The sequence below is a fragment of the Lichenostomus cassidix genome, chromosome 28, assembly GCF_008360975.1.
Source record: "Lichenostomus cassidix isolate B80296 chromosome 28, HeHo_3.0, whole genome shotgun sequence".
Lineage (NCBI taxonomy): Eukaryota > Metazoa > Chordata > Aves > Passeriformes > Meliphagidae > Lichenostomus > Lichenostomus cassidix.
Genome location: NC_139508.1, coordinates 513344 through 529271, shown reverse-complemented (window position 1 = coordinate 529271; position 15928 = coordinate 513344). Strand labels below are relative to the sequence as shown.

Genomic DNA, 15928 nt, shown 5'->3' with positions numbered 1-15928 from the left:
TTTGCAGAAGCCTGTTTGATAATACTGCAAAATTGGTCCCCAAAATAAGGCAAATCAGAATTGTATTTTTGCATTACTTTGTGTCTATGCCTCAACTGACTCTAATTAGACCTTTTAAGCTTAGAACACATAAAAAGATCTATTATGAAATAGCATTTCCATAGTTTATTTTTGTCAGACATTCAAAATTGCTCTTTTACTGTAATTAGACCTTTTAAGCTTAGAATACATTAAAGAAATCTATTATGGAATAACATTTCCATGGTTTATTTTCATCAGAATCAAAGTTGCTTTTGTACAAATTCTTCCACCTTCCTTCATACTTATTTTCTTGTATTATTTGTAAACACCCTTAACGCCCTGCTCTTGATTCTGTGCAAGAAAAAGGAACTTTTACAGCTTTTTCTGTGCTGAGGTGGACAGGAGATGGCTGTATTTTGGAAACTGTCTGGAAGCTTCGTTTTATCAGCTCTTTTCCAAGCTCCTCTTCTGAAGTTCTGACTGGGAGCTTCTTGGCACAATTTTTGTTCATGAGGGAGGAACATTTGGAGTTGTGTGAGCAGAATAAATACCTGGATTTGTTGGGATTTCCTGGGGTGGCTGATGTCCCTGGGGGTGGCTTGGTGTCACCAGCTCCTTGTGGCCCCAATGGGTGTTGGGATGGGTTGTTTTATTTACTAGGATGGATTATTTTATTTACTAGGATGAGTTACTTCATTTGCTAGCATGAGTTATTTTATTATCTAGGATGGGTTGTTTTATTTACTAGGATGGGTTATGTTATTTTATTTTCTAGGATGGAACAAGGCACAGAGCATTTCAGTCACAATGTCATTATCCTGACTGGAGTGGGGTGACTCTGACTCCCAGCTCCTCACCCCAGGATCCTCCTGCAGCATTTCGGGAGCAGGCAGGCAGGAGCTGTGCCCTGCAGCCAGGGACAGGGGGAGGCCATGGAAATCTTTGCCTAATAGTTTTGTTTATGAAGCTCTGGGAAGTTTCCAGTGGGTTTCCTAATGAACTGGGTTGTTGTTGGTGGTAATTACCCTGCAAACAGGGGGTCAAGGCTCATCTTCTTTCCCACAAGCTTCCAACCACCAACCATTAAACACACAAACTATGCAGTTTAGCTTTTTCCTCCTCCTTCTCCTCCGAGTTTAACTCCTTATTCACTCACAGCATTCCTGCCATTCATCTTTCAGGAGCAGACTTGGAAAGCTGAGTGGAAGGAAAAGGAAAGCAAAGCAGAGCCCCAGACTGGGTTTTTCTGTCCTGTTGGATCTCAACAGAGCATCTGTAATATTGGGAAACAACTGGATTGCTGCCACTTAAAAATCTTAGTTATTTTGTTTCTCCCAAAACCAGAAACTCTCTGCCTTGACCTGGAATTTTCAGGGAGGAGCTGAGGGTGCAGTCTGTGTTATCAAAATGTGTTCCTCTAACACAGCAAGAGTTTCTCAGCTGCCTTTTCACAGAGCCATTCCTCTTCCCCAGGAATTTGCTTTTAGGCTTCATTGTTATGGAAAAGCAGATAGAAAAGCTTTAAGCAAAGATTTTGGTCTGGCATTTAATAGCTGAAAGAACTTCAATTTTGAGCATGTTGGGTTTTGTGATGGATAAATTTCCATTAAGGCAAAGTGGGAGGTTCAGCTGAGTCTTATCAACTGCTTTCATCTAAATATGAAGGGTTTTTTCCATGAAAACCAGAGGTGCCACTTCAAATGTGTAATTTTGGTGACTATTTCTGCATAAGGAAAAGGCTTATTTTCCATTAACCTTTTCTATGTGATGGAACTGCTGAGGTTCAGATCAGTGTTAATAGCTGGGAACTGAGGGGGAAGGATCCTCACAAAATTGTTGCTGAAGGTTGAAGTTGAATGAGTCTGCACTTTCCCATATTTCATTTGGTTTTATGGCTTCAAGGAGACAGTCATTTTAGTTGACTGTTATTTTATATTGACGTATTTGTGTTTTTATGTTAAAAAATGTTGCAAATAAGATAATGGTTGTACATTCAATAGCCACAAATTCCCCACTATCAGTCTTGGAGTTAGAATTGATGGCACAGGGCTCCTGGTGTGGTCACAGATTTTACCACAGGCTCCAAATTAGAGTAGCAGATAATCAAATAATGAGGAAAGGAAGAATGTTGGGGTTTTAGGCTGGAAAAAGGTTTAATTGTGCATTTCCTTACAGTATTTTTCCATGTGCTTATGGTTAACAAAGCCATTGACTTATGGAAAAGGAGATGTGAGGCTGGAAAAAGCCTTCAGAAGGTGGAATAAGTGAAGTTCCTGCAGGTCTGGTGAATATGGAAACTCCTTTCTTGTGCTCTTTTGGGTTTCAGCTCCCCTGCAAGCAAAGGCAAAGAATTGCCCCTAAAGCTGCGTTGATTTTTGGGTTGGTTTTTTCCACTCCCATCTTCAGGACTCGCAGTCATTCCTTGGAGATTCCAGTTATGAATATTCTGTTGTTTATTGTGCTGTTTGATCTGTGGCTCTGCCAGCCCTGCTGTTCCCAGGAGCCACACTGGGGCTGGTGGAGGAGGGAGGGGAAGGTGCTGGGTGAGATCTCAGAGCTCCTGGAATTTCTCACCTATCAATCCATAGGAATTTTGTGAATTTTCAGATTGGAGCTTTGTGGTTCAGTTTTGCCTCACGTAAAGGAAATGAGGTTTCATAGCTCTCCTCAGTGGTGGTATTTTAGTGTTGACGTGTTCATTTTTTTTTTTTTTTCTATAAAGTTTAATAATAGTGGAATGTAAAAATGTTAGAGTTTGAGGGAATACAGGAGGATATATTCTGCAGAAATTGGGGTAGAGTAGACAGAGATGGGGGGTGGAAATCCATGTGTTTATGACCACAATTAAATAGTTGGAAAGAAATGCAGCTCTGTGTGTGGAAGGGAAGGCAGGGTGTGGGATTGGAGATCACTGCCAGGAAACAACCTTGCTGTGTTTGTCCTGCTGGCATGGAGCAGAGCAGGGAGTTCACTGCAAAAACAATTCCTTGTCCTTCTCTCCCTCACTCTCCTCCTGATCTCCCCCATTCTCCCTCTCCCAACTCTCACAAACACACAAGAAAATTCCCTTTCCCAGCTGTATTGGAAGCATCAGCAGCATCTCACTGCTGCCTGAGGGATGGAAAAATATCCTGGCCATGCTGGGAGTGTGGCTGTGGCACAACTGCAGCAGCTGAGGAAATATCACTGTATGGTCTGCAAGAAGCCCCAGAGGAAAGAGACTTTGTAAATTATTCATGCTTGCTGGTGTGAAAGCAATAGAATTAAATTAAAGTTGAAATACAAACATACATCATGGTAGATTTGTGGAAAGAAAGGAGCTTGGCTGCTGTGGGATGTGGGATGGAGATGGAGGCCACAGGAGCTCAGCCTGGGGGTTCTCCAGACTGACCAGGGGTGCAGCTGGGGGAAACTCTGAGCTGCTGCTGCTGCTTGGAAACTGCTCTGGAGACCTTTGGCCCTGAGTGCCTGGGGATTTGCTGGGTCTGAAGGCATTGATGTGTCTGTGCTGCAGCCTTTTGGGTCCAGGTCAGGATCACAAAACACAATGTTCCCCTTTTAAGCCATTTTTCAGCCTCTGAGGAGGTCAGTGCTCAGAGCTGTGCTGGGGATGCTTTGCTGTGTTCCCTTTGTAGCTCTGCACAGGTGCTTTTCCAATTTCTGAAGGCAAATCTGCTGAATCCCTTAAGCCAGGATTGCTGGAGGTGCCGTGGGAAGCTCCTGCCTGGCCTGCAATGGGAAGCACAGATGCCCTCTGTGCTCTGCCCTGCTGCAGCCAAATTGAGTTTCCAGCCTCTCTGGCCTGAGCCATTTCTCATTAAATGGAGTTTTCCTGAAATAAATGCTCCTTCCCACTCGGGCTCCCAGCACTGTCCAGCCCTTGCACAATGAGAAACAGGAGCTGGAGGATCTGGGATAGCAGAGAACTTTACAGAAGGACTCTTCTCTCCCTCTCTCAGTGAATTCTCAACTGTGGCCATAAATCTTTTAGTAACAGTGGTGAAAAGGCCAGAAGAAAGGGGAGCAGCAGGTTTAATTTCAGGCATTTCTGCCCAAGGAATGGATAGAATAGTTTTGAAAAGGTGTAGAGGAAGGGTGGGAAAAAAACCCAAAGCAATTCTGCAAAGTGGCTCCAATTACCTCAGGCTCAGCTTGGAACTGAAAAGCAATTTAGTGCAAGCAAAGCTTTGCACCTTGGAGCAAAACTCTGGCAGAGCTGAGGTTGCAGCCCCCAGAGGCTCCTGGGCACTGGGAGTTCCTGGGTCCTTTTCCATGCTCTGCCTCCTTTTGATTAAGTTGATAAAGGCTGACTCTCAGACTGATATCAGTGCCCAGGGTGAGCTCCTCTTGCTGCACTCAGTCTGTTGATTCATCTCAGCAAAGGGATTTCTCCAGGGAAAACCACCTGTGAGGACTCTGCAATGACAGGGGTGGAACTCCAGGTTAGTTTTAATGAGCACATGCCAGTTGAAATGAATAATGAACATTTTCTCCCATGGAAGGCTTTGGATGCAGGCTGTAGTTATTGCAGGTTTTTTATTCCTTCCCTTTGTGTAGGATTGCTGTGCTGTGTCAGGATGTAGCATTATGAAGTTTAACTGCCCTCTGCTCCAGGTTAGGCTTTGGTTCCTATAAGGTTTTTCTCAGTTATGAAGTGATGCCAATAATATCTTTTCAGCCTGAAAACCTCTGCCAGAGAGAGGCTGATGGAGAGAATATGGGTTTGAGGGCAGACTGACCTGGGCTAGAGCAGACAGAGTAATTAATTGTGTGTAATGCCTGCAGCACAGGACATGAGCAGTGCCAGACACAGGAAGCTTTGGGGGGCTTAGAGGGAGAACAAAATCCTTGGAAACAGAATTTTCCTGTGTCCTTGGAGAGTGTTGGAGTGGCAGCTGGCTTTCCAGGGGCAGGTAGAGCCAATGCCTTCCCTGGAGCTGAAGCAGCCACAGAGCATTCCCAGCTCTGACCCTTCCAGAATCTCTCACAGGCAGCTGGGCAGAGCTGCAAATAAGATAGTGGTTGTACATTATGGTTAACAATAAATAAGATAATGGTTGCACAGGGACCTCTGGAGGCAGGCAGGTCCCTGGTGTGACTCGTGGGTCTCTTGCAGTGCACCTGCCGCAAGGACATGGTGAAGATCTCCATGGATGTGTTTGTCAGGGTGCTGCAGCCCGAGCGCTACGAGCTCTGGAAGCAGGGCAAGGACATTGCTGTCCTGGACCACATGAAGCCCACGGCGCTCAGCAGCCCCGAGCTCGACGCCTGGAATGAGACAAAGGCAGACCTGAAGGCCAAACTGCTCCGCAGGTAAGGACAGAAAGTGTTCCTGACACTGCTCTGGGGTTTAGTTGCATTTACAATTTAATTGTGAATGCTGCAACTCTTCATTTGAGATAGTTCAAACCCTTCTTTTTCTTCCTTTATTCTTTTTGTACAATTCCTTGTGTAATTTGTCTGTGTCCCTCACAGTTCTGTTTCCTCTCCATGTTACAAAAGCACATGTTTTTCAAAGTTGGACGTTTTGTGCCCCTTCACATCTCATCTCTTATCCTGGAAGACAAAAAAATCTATAGTGAACATTTAGAGCTTCACTTATCAGGAGGCAGGAGTTTAAAAAGCCCATCAGTTGCAAAGGGGATTTTATGCATGCCTTTCTGTGCTTCCTTTGATCTTTGTATTAATTTTCTGCAAGTCTGTGATTTTTGTGTGTTGCAGCATGCTTGAGTTGAAAATTCAGCATGCTAACCTTTGCTGTTGGAATCTTGCTTTGTAGGATAGGAGATGAGGAAGAGGACAACAAACACCGGTATGTGACTTCCCTCAGCAACTTCAAACACTTCATGCTTTTTCCTGGCAAGTTTCTTAAAATAGTAACTCTGGGAGTGTTTTCCTCTGTCACTGAGTTTTTCATGAAAGCCCCCAGGAAATCTTTGGGCCTTGAAGTTCCTCAAACTTCATCTTGGTTTGGATTTCTGTGGTCTCTTTCATCACTGGAGAATCTCAACTGTCTCGTGGCTCTTCTGGTTTTCACTCTTGGGTTCCTGCTGGGCTGGCAGGGAGGTGTGATGGGAGCTGGGTGTGGGTAGAGGGAACTGATAAAAATGCTGCTGCTGACTCAGGGTGGGTTGTACTGCAGTGTTTTGGCCATGGGCTGCTGGTGGGAGAACTTCTCCTCAAGCTTGCTTGAAGAATTAGATTTTAGGAAATTGAACTATCACAGGGTTTTAAAGCACAATTTAAAGTGTGTGTCCTTCCTTGGGCCTCCATATCCTCCTTTCTTCCCTCATTCTCATCCTGCTACCCAAGTTAAAAAACCTGAGAATTGGGTGGAGAAGAAGAAAGTAGCATAACAGTTGGAGTCTCTCTGTCTCTCACTGGGGTTTGCCCTCCAGGAATTTCAGTGATCTTTGGACTGGGGCTCCTGAGTCTTGTGTTTCCTAAAAGAAATGATTTGTCCATTATTTTTATTATTGTGCAAATGCTGAAGGGGGAAGTGTGTTCCCCACTAAATTCATGCTGCAAAAGACATAAAGATGACGTTTGGCAGAAGACTGATCTCTGCAATGTTATATTCCTGGATGTTTTCAGCTATTCCTCCTGTAGGGAGCTTTAGGAAAAGCAGAGTAATCTCAGTCAGAAGTTGCCATTTTTGCTCTCTGGGCAATGACTGATCTCCAGTGAGTCCCTGCAGCTCTTTCCTCCTCATCTGAAGTTGGGAATCTTCCCTGCCTGTGGCTGGTAAGGGTTACTGGTGGATCTGATGTTTGCTCAGTGGAAGGTTCTGCAGAACACCAAGGATTATTTTCCCTCCCTGAGCCTCTTACCCAGCACAGAAGCCTCTCTCAACCTGAGCCTATTGCAGAAGATCCACATACTTTTTTTGCTTATCTGTTCAGTGTTTCCTGGATTATTCCAGCATTATGCTGAAGCAGTTTTGAAGCTGTTCAATACTCCTTAGCAGTACTTTCTCCTGTGCTTATGTCTTTCCAAGACATGGTTTTATTGAAGGCTGACTTTTCTCAGCAGGGTGGAGGGAAGGGATTCACCTCTGCCCAAACCTCTTCACAGTTGTAGCTACTTAAATTAAGTCACTTTGTGGTCTGTTCTTCAAAGAGTACAAACGCTGCTTTTTTGTCAGCTCTCTTGCAAAAATGGAGCTTTTAAACTCTGCAGAGAGGTGTTATTTCTTCTCTAAGGTCAGTCAGACTTAGTTACCTTGAAAAACCCAACTTTGTTTACTTTATGGCTTCAGCAAGAGACTGTTTTAGTCCAGTCCCATTTCTGGTGTGTGAATTCTGTCAGACACAGAACAGCTTTGCTTCTGGAAGTGCTCAGTGCTCAGCCTGTAGCTCTGGAAGCACTTGCTTTAAATGCTGAGCTTTCTGCCTCTCTCCCCCACAACCCCCGAGTGAGAAGAGCACTGCAAAACACATTTTTTCCCCCTCCTGTGAGTATAAAGCTCTGTGCTGTAATTTTTGCCTGGCATTTCCACACCACAGGAATAAAACACATTTTGCTAAAACCAGCTTGTAACGCTTGACTCTACTCCTCCTTCAGCTACGGAAAGTTCCAGCTGCAGTGGCAAAGTCTTACAGCTTTATCTTCACCTCCCACCCTACTTTCCCCTCGCAGGGAAGGTGCTGTGTTTGGAATATGGGTGAAGAGCAGAGCTGATCCTTGTGGGTTCAGCCCTGTGTTCCTGCTAATGACTGTCCTGCAGGTGTGAAGGCAGCAGCTCTTCTTGCAGAGCCACCATCTGTCAGAGTCTGGCAATTAGAGGTCCCTGTGCATATGGATCAACCTGCTTTTCTATTCATCCTTCATCTCAGGTTGAATCTTTTTTGCTCCCTTCTTTGTCAGTTTAAAGGCTGATTAAGGGCTCTTAACTCTGCTGTGCTCCAAATCTAATTAGCAGCTGAATTTTCTGGACTCTGAGGATGGGGAGCTGCTTTTCAGCTTTTCTAGACTTTGGGGCTGATGAGTAAAGTGTGTTTTAGTCTTTGTCACACGATGGTGGATGTGAGGCCATAAGGAAAATGCTGCTTTCAACCAAAGAAGAAGTGCCTACATTCTAAAAATGGGGTAAAAATTGCAAGTTTCTGAATCAGTCCTTTTGGAAAAGGAGAGATTGTTAGATTTAAACCTAAAATTCAAGGAGCAATTTGATAGATTCTGTAAAACCCTGTGCTGGGGCTGGCTGGGATGGAGTTCCTGGGATTTGGGGCTACAGCAGAGCTGATAAGGCTCTGAAGTTTTGGCTGTTGCTTGCACAGTGTCAAGGCTTTGTGTTGTCCCACTGTGGCCCAGCAGGACCCTGAGGGTGGCAGGGAGGTGGGGAGAGAACCCAGCTGGGCCTCAGTGGCCAAGGGGAAATTCTGTGCCATAAAACATTATGGGGAGCAATAAAAACTGGGAGAGAGGGGGAAGGAGGGGTTTGGCTTCTGAGGTGCTTTTTTGGGGACTGGCTGGGCCTGGGGAGGTGGTGAGTGGATTTCCTGGGCTTCTTTCTCTTTTTCTTCTTTCCTTCACTTCTTAAACTACATTTCCTTGACTTACAAGCTTCTGGCTCTTGTTCTTCCAGCTTTCCCTCCCTGTCCCTCCTGAGCAGTGGGGAGTGGCTGTGTGGCTATTTGGCTTCCTACAGTTCCCAACCCAAAAATCTTGTCCTGACGTCTGAATTTGCATTTCTCTTTACATTGTGGCTCCTGTAATCTTTGCCTTAGTGGCATTGACTTTAAAAAGAGTGAACAGCATTGCTATTGCCCTGTTAGTATTTGTCTGTTCTTATTAATATGCATATTTTTAGTTAAACTTCTTCAAGGCCTTGGACCTTCTGGATTTACTGCTGAAAAATCATAGACTGCCTATTGATTTTGCTCTGAGCATTCATTACAGTGTGTTTTTGGGAACTGGCAGTGCTGGGTAATGTCTCAGAGCTGGAAGATGATGTTTTGCAGACTTCCAGCAGTTTGCCAAAGGGAGGCACGGACAGAATGAAAAGAAATAAGGGAATGGAGGCAGAGGATGAAAGAGAGATTTAAACAAGTTTTCATCTGTGTTTTGAAATACAAGCAAAATAGATTGAAAACGCAATTAAAATCACTTTAACTGCAGCTTGTGAGCTTACATTAGTAATGGTAGGAAAAAGCTCTTCAGGAAACCCAGACAATTAATGGCTGCTGTGAATGGATCTTAAATGTTGTGTTATGCAAGGTTCATCTGTTCCCTTTCAGATATCTCTTTTGCCCTGTAGCTATTTTAGCTACCTTGTGTTTTCTCTCCAAAGAAGATCCTTTTGTTTTGTATTCAGCTTTTTAAGTCAGTGATGGTTTTCTATTTTGAAGACTGTTCTTTTATGTCAAATCACACTTCTGTACTTTCAGGTCTCACAGAAAAAGGAGTCAACCCAGAAGACACAAAACAGAGGATCAGAAGTCTCTTGGGGATGTCATGGCTATTGAAACTGCCTTGGAAGATGTGAAAGTAAAAGAGGAGCTGAAAAGAGGGCAGGATGTGGAGGAAGAGGAGAGGAGCAAAGGGATGGAGGGAGAAGGTGAGGCCAGACCAGTGAAGAGCTGGGGTGAGCTCTGAAACACCTCTGTAAATAACTTGTCTGCTGCTGTTTATTTCTCTTGAAATATCAGCTGAATTTTTCACAATATTAAATCTCTGCTCACTGAAATATGCCATCATTCATGGCAGCAATTGATTTTTCCCTCTCTTTAAGGATTCAATCCAAATAGCTTTTTTGGCAGGGCTTGAAAATTCTATAGGCCCAAACGATTACAGGATTGTAAAAATATATATATTATGTGAGGAATATTTTAAATTATTTCATAGAGAAACAAATAAATGTATTTTTGTGTCCTGCTCTGAAAAAGAATGATTTGTGCACTGCCTTGTGCAATTCATCTTTCTTCTTCCTTTCCCTTTGTTCCCATTTTTCAGAGCCTCAGTTTAGGGGGATCCACAGCTGCTGCACAAATCCCACTTAGGTTTCTTCAAGTTTAGCTGGAGCAGGGAAGATTTTCAGCTTCCTTTGCATGAAATATAAAACCTTTGCTGAAAATAAAACCAGGCGACACCCAATGCTTTGGGGTTCCTTCTGCACATTCAATCCCAAGGCCTGCACATCATGCAGGGAGCTCTTTCTGTGACACCTTTTTCTTGTAGAGAAGGTTGGAGTTCTTGCTGGGAAAAAGCTGATTTTTTTCCCCCTAATGTGTGGTTAAGTGGTTTTTGTGTCTGTGACACACTCACTCCCTCTTGGAGGCTTCTCCAGCACTGCTTACAGTGAATTAATTTACATCTTTTGTATTTATCCATTATTTGTTTAGCATTTGGAGAAACTGATGCTGCAAACTGTTTAGAGAACCTTATAATGATCTTAAAGGAAATCTGTGAAAGCTCTGGGAAGAGAGCTGAGGGCTTTGTTCAGAGTCTCTCGGCTAGACAGTGTATTTTCTCTTTCCAAGGGAAATAAGGAGTTGGAGAACCATTGTTGCACAGTGCAGATACTTAATTTCTATTGCCCTAAGCCTGAAAGCATCAGCAGTGTGTTAAATTGTCTGCTCTTAGCTCTTGTACAAGTTTAACACTTGATGCTTGTAATAAATGGCCCGAAAATGCTGATTTTTCTTCAGAGATGAGAGATAAGTGACAAGGACAGATCTGAGATCATTAGAATGGCCAAGGAATAATAAAAACTTGGTTCTAGCTGAATAGCTTCCAAATCATACACTTCCACTACTTCTTAAGAGCTCTTTAACTGTTAGCTCAGGAGGGAAAAGCTTATTTTCAGCACCACTGCAGAAGTGCCACTGGAGAAACTCCAGCTTGGTGTGGCTGTTAGCAAATATTCAGCTTTCCTGCTGCAATACAGCAATTAAATCCCAATGCCTTCTCTGGTTTTCCACATCCTGCTGCCTGCATTGCCTCTCACCAGTGTCTTAGGGTTTCATCTTGAAGAAAACAGCATCTGTTTGGATGGCCCTGCTTGTGGCAATTCCACTCCTCCCACCTCCTGCACTTCCTTTCTTTATTTCCCTGGTTTTAATTTGGCTTGATTTTCTCTTACACCAGAAGAGATGACCTTCAGAAGGAGAAAGAAGGAGATTTTAAAGTCATCATGGTTCCAAAGTAGGTCTTGTGCTTTGTGTTGGTTATTTGGACAAACTGGGAGTATTTATAACTTGAGGTTTTCAGGATTTCTGACCCAGATCCCTTACGGTGTTTTCTTCTGGTTTTTATGACTCAGCTTTATATTCATAATTTATTATGTTGCTATTAATATATTTAGAATTCTTAGCAGGTTGTCTTGGGACATTAGGAAGGAGAGTGTTGAGGCTTTGCCCTTCTTTGGGTGTGCTGAGCAGCAGAATGGGAGTCAGCAGCTCTTGGCTGTGGGGCTGTGCTGGGAAGGCCCTGCAGACCTCCTGAGTGTCACCTCCAGGATTTGGAGACTCCAAACCCCCCTGGACAGCCCCTGCCAAGGCCTCACCACCCTTTCCAGGGAGAAATTCCTCCTGCTGTCCAAGCTGAGCCTCCCCTGGCTCAGCCTGAGGCTGTTTCCCCTAGTCCTGTTAGGACAGGAAAGACATTCCTCTCTTAACCTGCCTGTGGATTTGTGCCTTCAGATCCTTTTCCTTCCTAGAAGTGTTCAGGATAGCCACATAGGCTCTTGGAATTTTGCCTCCCTTTTCCTGGCTTCTGATTCCACAGTTTCACTTGCAAACTCGTTTGTTCATCTTAATGCAAAAACTTTCAAGCACAGTTCTCGGTGCCAGCTGCTGTCAAATTACCCTTTAGAAGTCAATAAAGCTGGTGAATGGCATTTGTGGTGCTGTTGGGGAGAGAATTCTTGGAGTGTATAGAGAGTAAATATGATCTGGTTTTGTGCAACTGGGGAGAAATCCAATTTGCCTTTCATTCAATATGTTTGTTTCTCTAAGGAAATTCAATATTCCTTTCTCTGTGATAGAACAAACCAGTTTATCTGAGGGACTGCCTACACAAGTACAACTATAATTATTTGAGCTGGACTTGTTCCCATTTTTATAAGTTAGTGTAAATAAAGTGATCAGACTTCTGGGAAGTGCTGGGGTTAAGGTGTTCCCTGGGGGATTTCAGCAGGGATTTTGGCACTTTATCCTATCGTGGGATAGTTCACCCTTCCTGCAGACACCTCTATTGTGTGATGGTTATCCTGATTTTCCATTCATGGGGTCTGGGTGGGTTGGGGTTGGTGAAACTTCTTCACTGGGGTGACCAGGATGTCCCTGATTGTCCCAACCTAGAGAAACCTCAGCAGAGAGCAGGAGTTTTAATCCCTGCTGTAAAATGGGAGTGTGAGGATCCCTTCTCAGGGAAGGGAGGTGGGGAAGGCTTTAAGGGCAGAACTGCCTCTGGTGACAATACTGAGGTGTTTATCTGCTCAAGAAGTGTTGTCACATCCATGAGGGCTGTGCAGATAAACTGAGTGACAGAGAGCTGGGAGAAACAAGGACATGAGTGTGAGTAAAGGATATCTCAGCATCCAGCTGAGCTCAGTGCTGTACCTGATTTATGCTTTAAAGGCATCTTTTTAAAAGACTTGATAGCAGAAATCTTTGGGTAATAATGGTTCAGGTATCTTTGTTCAGTTCTTCATTTCCTGGGGCTCTTGGGTGCATTGACACAGGAATACCCAGATAAGAGCTTTGCTTGCAAACACAGCGAGCAGCAAACTACTGATACAGAATGGAGGACTCTAAACTGTTTTGGTTGCACCTCCTTATCAGCAAAAAAAAATTTGAGCATGCCCCTGACGTATGTCTTTATTTATATACCTATTTATTCATATATAGCACAGAATTATACATATACTTGAGTACTTCTGTGCTAATATGCCCTTTATGAACATACAGAAAAAACAGATTAAAAAAGGAAGGCATAAAGATAAAAACCCCACTGTTTTAAATATTTCTTTTATTAATGGTACAAAAATATTTCCTTCCTGCACCCCAGTGGGTGGTTTTGTGCCCCTGACTCCAGAGGACAAAAAACTGAAGCACTGAGTCATGGCTAATGTGACATATTCCAGGTTTTTTTGGCACACTGTCTAGTTTCTTAGGGATTTAGGTATTTTCCTCCAGGGAACATTGCTTTTAGCAGCCTTTGTGCTCCAGTCAGGAATTTAATAGTCCACAGAAAGGACACAAGTATTTTCTGTCTGAAGTGGCCTTGTCCAGGTCAGCGCTGAGTGTGTGCAGCTTTCAGCCTGCCTGTTGGAAAGCAATAATTCCACGATGGAATGTGTTAGCCCAGCACTGAGCTCTTAGAAGGCACAGAAAAGTGAATTCCCATGAATTTTGGTGTGAGAGTTCAGCGCTGCCTTTCTCTCCTCGCAGGCGAGTGCAAGGCCAAGGCGCGGCCGCCCAAGGCCAAGGGCGAGAGGAAGAAGAAGCACCTTTTCCCCCAGCAGCACCCGGCAGCCCCCCAGGCTCCTGTGCAGCCCCCAGGCTCCTGTGCAGCCCCCCAGCAGCCTCTGGCCGAGGCAGGGACAGCCACAGGGACAGCAAGGCCCCAGGGAGCCCCAGCTGGGGAGCAAGGCCGCCCCAGAGCCGCCCTGAACGTGGTGCAGCCATCGGAGGCACCGGCCGAGGAGGAGGACTTCAAGCCACGGCCCATCATCCCCATGCTGTACGTGGTGCCCCGCAGCAAGAAGGTGGTGTTCGACAAGGAGCACATGTCCTGCCAGCAGGCCTTCGAGCAGTTTGCCACCCAGAAGGGGCTGGGCTGGCGCGAGCCGGCGGCGCTGCAGGGCTCTGCCAAGGACGAGGACGGCGCCGAGGTGGAACGCGCAGAAGTCACTGCAGAGGTCAGTGCTGCCCTGGCCCAGGTGAGGACAATTCCAGGGCCAGGTGGGATGGGAACACAGCCTGGTCTAGTGGGTGGCACTGCTGCCTGTTCCAGGGTTGGAATTGGATCATCTCTAGGTTCCCTTCCAACCCAAATCGGTCTGGGATTCCATGATGCACAATTTCCGTGGATTTCCCAGCTGTGCCTGTGATGGAGCAGACTTTTCACAAGCTGATGGAATTGGCAGCTTGCAGATGTTCTGAGGCTGTTCTGATTTGAAGAAAACTCTGTAGTTTACCCAACTTCTTAAGAGTTAGTGTTGGCTTTTATCTACTCCAGGACTTGGCTTGGAAGGCTTTAGTGGTTCAGCCAAAAGGCAGAGCTAAGTTTTCTGTGTGAGTCCAAGAACTCTTTATGACAAGGGCTCTGCCTCTCTTGTCCTGTTGCCTCCTCTGGGGTGCCAATCCAGCTGTTGTGCTTCCTTCCAGGCTGCTTCTGCCTTCTCCAAGATGAAGATGGAGATCAAGAAGAGCCGCAGGCACCCGCTGGGCAAACCCCCGACGCGCTCGCCGCTCTCCGTGGTCAAACAGGAGACCTCGAGTGACGAGGGTGAGTGAGCAGCACCAGGGATGTGGGGATGTCTTGTCTGACCCAGGGAATTGCTGAAGCCTTTGACACAACTGGGTGGCCTGGAACTCTGTGTGTTACTCTTAGCTGGTAGGGAATGCAGCGTGTTCCCATTTTGATAACCCAGCTGGAAACAAAGCTCCTCCGTGGGAAGTGTCACTTCTCACCTCCCACCCTTTTTTCACTCAAGAAAAATATTTTGCTGGCTGCAGAATGAGGCAGCGTTTTGGGCAAAGGGAAGAAAGAGTTTGCAGAAAATAAAACCTTAAAGGCAGAGCTCTCTCTTGGATATTGCAGTGGGATGAGATCTGTTTGCCTTGGAGGCAGTGGAGGTCAGGTCTGCTCTCGTGTGTGTGGGGAAAGTCAATTCTAACCTTTTGGTTGGCTCCTAATTCATGTCTGTTTGGGGTCCAATTTTTCTTGGCAGATGCAGAAATGAGAATTAAAATGTTTTTCAGTGTTTAAATGTACATCACTGGTTCTTCTTTTCCCACATTCCAGTCTCTATGAATGCCCCAACAGTCTGGACCAAGGGGAAAGAAAAGATTCTTACCTCTAACTCTTTTGTGGTGTAATTTCCCACTTTGAGGCCTTTCCCACGTTACAGATTACTCAGAATATGGACAAGCCCCCAGTAAGGAAGTTTTGTGTGCTGGGACAGGGATGTGGGTGGAGCTGGCAGTCCCTCCTCACAACTCCTTATTCCAAAGGACAACATCTTCCCCGTTCACTTTCCTTCAGGGGATGTGTCCATGGATTTTAGAGCAGCCCCTGCAGGAAGGGCTTCTCTGTACTCACAGAGCTCCCCTTCCTCACCAAGGAGGTGCATTTGATGCCTTCCAGTTGTGTGAGTGTGGAGAGGCAGCTGAGATCTGTTATCTTGGTGTGAGACCTTGGAGCCAACTCTGTGCTGGAGGATCCTCATTAGGCAGATTCTTCTCACTGCTTTGACTTGTTGGAAGGTGTTTGGGGACTTGGCTGGTAGAGCAGGAGCAGCTCTTGTGAAAGCTGGCATTTCTTGGGGACTGATTTACAGCTCTGCTGGGCCAAATCTGATCAAACAGATTCTTCCCTCCCCACCAGGGAATAGAGGCAGCTCTCTGCACTCCGGGCTTTTTCAGGGAGCGATGTGCAAGGATGGTCTGGAGGCTGCAGGAGGAGCAGGGAGCATGTAAATGAAGGGAATGCATGTGTTACACAAAGATTCAGCCCAGACAAGTTGTTTGTCTCTTCTACTTGCTTGCAATGTGGGAGCCATCCTGAATGCCATGTGTCCCCCTGGATCCATCCTGGGAGGAATGAAGGTGATAACATACGACAGTCATTCCCTTTTTTCTCTCCCTCTGTCACTCTGGATTAGGCTGCTGCTTTCACTGATTTCACTGGTATCATAAATCCTGGCCTGTCACCTGATGTGCCTCGACTGAAATTTGGA

General features: G+C 45.3%; 1 protein-coding gene across 3 annotated transcripts in view; it reads left to right on the top strand.

Moving 5' to 3' along the window:
* KDM4B (lysine demethylase 4B) overlaps positions 1–15928 on the top strand; it is a 67335-nt gene that overhangs the window by 36001 nt on the left and 15406 nt on the right. For 2 of the 3 annotated variants that reach the window (XM_085040631.1, XM_085040634.1), the window contains exons 9-13: positions 5138–5334; positions 5801–5833; positions 9411–9580; positions 13416–13885; positions 14355–14475. In XM_085040631.1, the coding sequence (XP_084896757.1) occupies positions 5138–5334; positions 5801–5833; positions 9411–9580; positions 13416–13885; positions 14355–14475 (991 nt within the window). The remainder of the gene's footprint in view (positions 1–5137; positions 5335–5800; positions 5834–9410; positions 9581–13415; positions 13886–14354; positions 14476–15928) is intronic. The other variant, XM_085040632.1, reaches the window with a different exon arrangement.